Source organism: Phaethon lepturus, unplaced genomic scaffold, assembly GCF_000687285.1.
Source record: "Phaethon lepturus isolate BGI_N335 unplaced genomic scaffold, ASM68728v1 scaffold37886, whole genome shotgun sequence".
Classification (NCBI taxonomy): domain Eukaryota; kingdom Metazoa; phylum Chordata; class Aves; order Phaethontiformes; family Phaethontidae; genus Phaethon; species Phaethon lepturus.
In genome coordinates this window covers 1,201-3,711 of record NW_010546226.1, presented here as the reverse complement: position 1 = coordinate 3,711, position 2,511 = coordinate 1,201, and the positions used below count along the sequence as shown (strand labels likewise).

Sequence of the window (2,511 nt, the reverse complement as noted above, 5' to 3'; positions counted from 1 at the left end):
AGGCATCCCCCCTCCTTCCCCGCTCTCTCACGCTGGGGGAGCATGTCTCGCCCACCCCCTCGCTCCCCCCAGCCCCGGAGGGGTTGCCACAGCCAGCCAAGGAGAGGGACTGTGGGGGACGGGAGAGTGAGGGCTGCTGCCAGCCCGCGGGGCAGGGTGATGGGCAGCCAAGAGCAGCTCTGGCCACAGCCTTCAGCCCATCGGGTGAACGAAGAAAGTGCAAAGCAAAGCGTTTTCGGTGCCAGCCGGGCAGCCGGCGGTCCCCATAAGCATCACGTCCCCAAAAGCAAGGAGCCAGGTTTACCCAGGGGCTTTGCGTGGAAAATGAGGGTAGTGTCGTTCGTCAGCAAACGGGGCTGCACGTTACTGCTGCGAAGCAGAGCTTGTGCAAGGGACTTTGAGATGGCGCAAGCGAGGTGCAGGATTTGGGAGGTGGTGATGGACAGGCCGGGACAGTAAGATGGAGCCAACAAGCAGCGCTCTCCCCTCACGCTCTGCATCCGCTTCCAGTGTCCCCTGCAACGACTTCACCCCGACCCACCCACACCCTTCCTGATTCTATTTGTTTGGCTTATTTAGTTTGTTTTTAAACCCCATGGAGATCAAATTGTGACTTGGCAGCTAACAGAGCTGGCCCTACCGGGCTCCCCAGACTGAGCGAAGATCTTGAGAAGAGACCAGAGTGAAGTCCTGGGGTGAGCGAAGCCCTCCCCGCCCCTCGCCCGGCCCCGCTGGCCGCTCACAGGGTGGCGGTGGGGTACTGCGCCCAGCCCACCTCCTTGTACGCCGCCGTCACGTGGGTGTAGATGAGGGTCTTCATCTTGGTCCAGGCGCCGTGCACCTCCGGGGTGAAGTCGTTGGCGTATTCTTCAGCAATGACCTCCAGCATGACACCAGTGAGTTTCTGGAGGGAGGCGGACAGCAAAGGGTTAATAACTCTCCAGGGAGCAGCTAAAAGCAAATCTAGCTTTTTTCCTACAAAAATAATTCGATTCTCCTGTTGAGCTCTGGGAATGACAATCCTCTGCAAGACAGACCGAACTTTGGGAGGTCTGTCGACACCCCAGGGAACAGACGGGGCAGGTAACCAGCCTGCCCGGGCAGGGGGGAGGCTGAGACCCTGGCACGATGGGGTGCTGCTGGCAGGTTCAAGCATCTCCCTAATTCAGGCACCTCAAATTATTTAGTCCCTTCCATCAGGCTTGATTTCAAAAGGAGGGACATAGAGCCACAACCATGCCGGAGGGGCTACAGGCAGGAGGGTTTCCCTGGGCAGGGCAGGGTATTTCGATGCTCCAGCACTGGCTGCATTTGGGAAGGGTGGTCTGCGTGGGACATCCTTGCAGTGGGACACTGCGGCCACGTGGGGAGCAACCCCCACGACCAGCCAACCTCCTCCGGGCAAGGACAGGCAGCACCAGCTCGCCACAGCTCCCTTTCTCCTGACCTCTTCTTCATTTCTAAAGTATCCCAGGGATATATTTTTTTTTTTTCCTCCCGTCCTTTACCTTAAAGTAGACGGGCTCCACTTTGTGCTTGAGGGCATGGGCCTTGCCCACCAGAGCCAGAACAGAGGAGACCTTTTCGGAGTCGTTGAGGTTCTCCACCACAGTGTTAATGGCACCCATGACCCGCCGAGCGTGCTTACGCAGCTGCAAGCTCCTCTCCATCTCCAGCGGGTCCTCCATGTGCTTGAACTGGCTGAAGTACTGCTTGGCCGAGGGGAAGTTGACAAAAAACCTGCAAGAAAGAATAGACACAAAACACCATCAGAAGGGTGAGAGCAGGCTGAGAGATTAAAGCAAACCATGGAGTGGTGGAGCTGCTGGAAACCACTCCCTTACATCCAACACAGCCAGAACTGCTTTTCTCTTTGAATTCCCCAGGAGCCGGGGCATTCAGCTGCCTAAAAAATCAGGTTAAAGCCCTTCTCGGCAACCTTCCCTATCTGCTACAAGGACATCACAGCTGGTTGTTCGTCTAGAAAGCAGAGGCAACACAGAGCTCTTGATACCCAGAAACTCCACCCAGGCGTGCCAGATGCCGTATACGTGCCCACACACATCACAACGCTATGTCCTATCTCAGAGTGGAGGAGTCGAGCGTGAAAACCTCTCTTTAACCCAGGCAGCCCCTCCCTGCCCCGCTTCCCCAGTCCCACAGCGGTTTGCTGGCCCCGCGGGCTGTACTCCTGCATTGCCACCCAAAATAGGCTCCCCTTGCCCGGGATGCCCCCCCTTGGGGGGCACCTGACACAGGTCAGCCCCACCAGAGCCCCCAGCAAGTCCCTGAGCTCACGTCACCGCTCGTCTATGCCAGGAGCCATTTCCCCCAGCACGAGGATGCCCCAAGCACCCAGCCGGCCCCCCCGAGGGGCTGAGGACCCTCTTTTCTGCAGGATTGAATCCAGCCCAGTGAAGCGCAGCTGAGGCACGTGAAGCTGTGGTTGCAGCTGATGCGCTGAGCTGCCCGGCCAGTTGGGGTCTGAGGGGGGGGGTTTGAAGGGCAGAA

General features: G+C 58.3%; 1 protein-coding gene across 1 annotated transcript; it reads right to left on the bottom strand.

Annotated features, from left to right (window-relative positions):
- Positions 1–739: 739 nt before the first annotated feature.
- Positions 740–1,754, bottom strand: CYGB (cytoglobin; the record flags this gene model as incomplete). The annotated part of the gene is made up of 2 exons (XM_010289223.1): positions 740–904; positions 1,509–1,754. Coding segments are annotated over 2 exons (411 nt in total), but the record flags the coding sequence as incomplete, so codon positions are not given.
- Between the last annotated feature and the right edge of the window lie 757 nt (positions 1,755–2,511).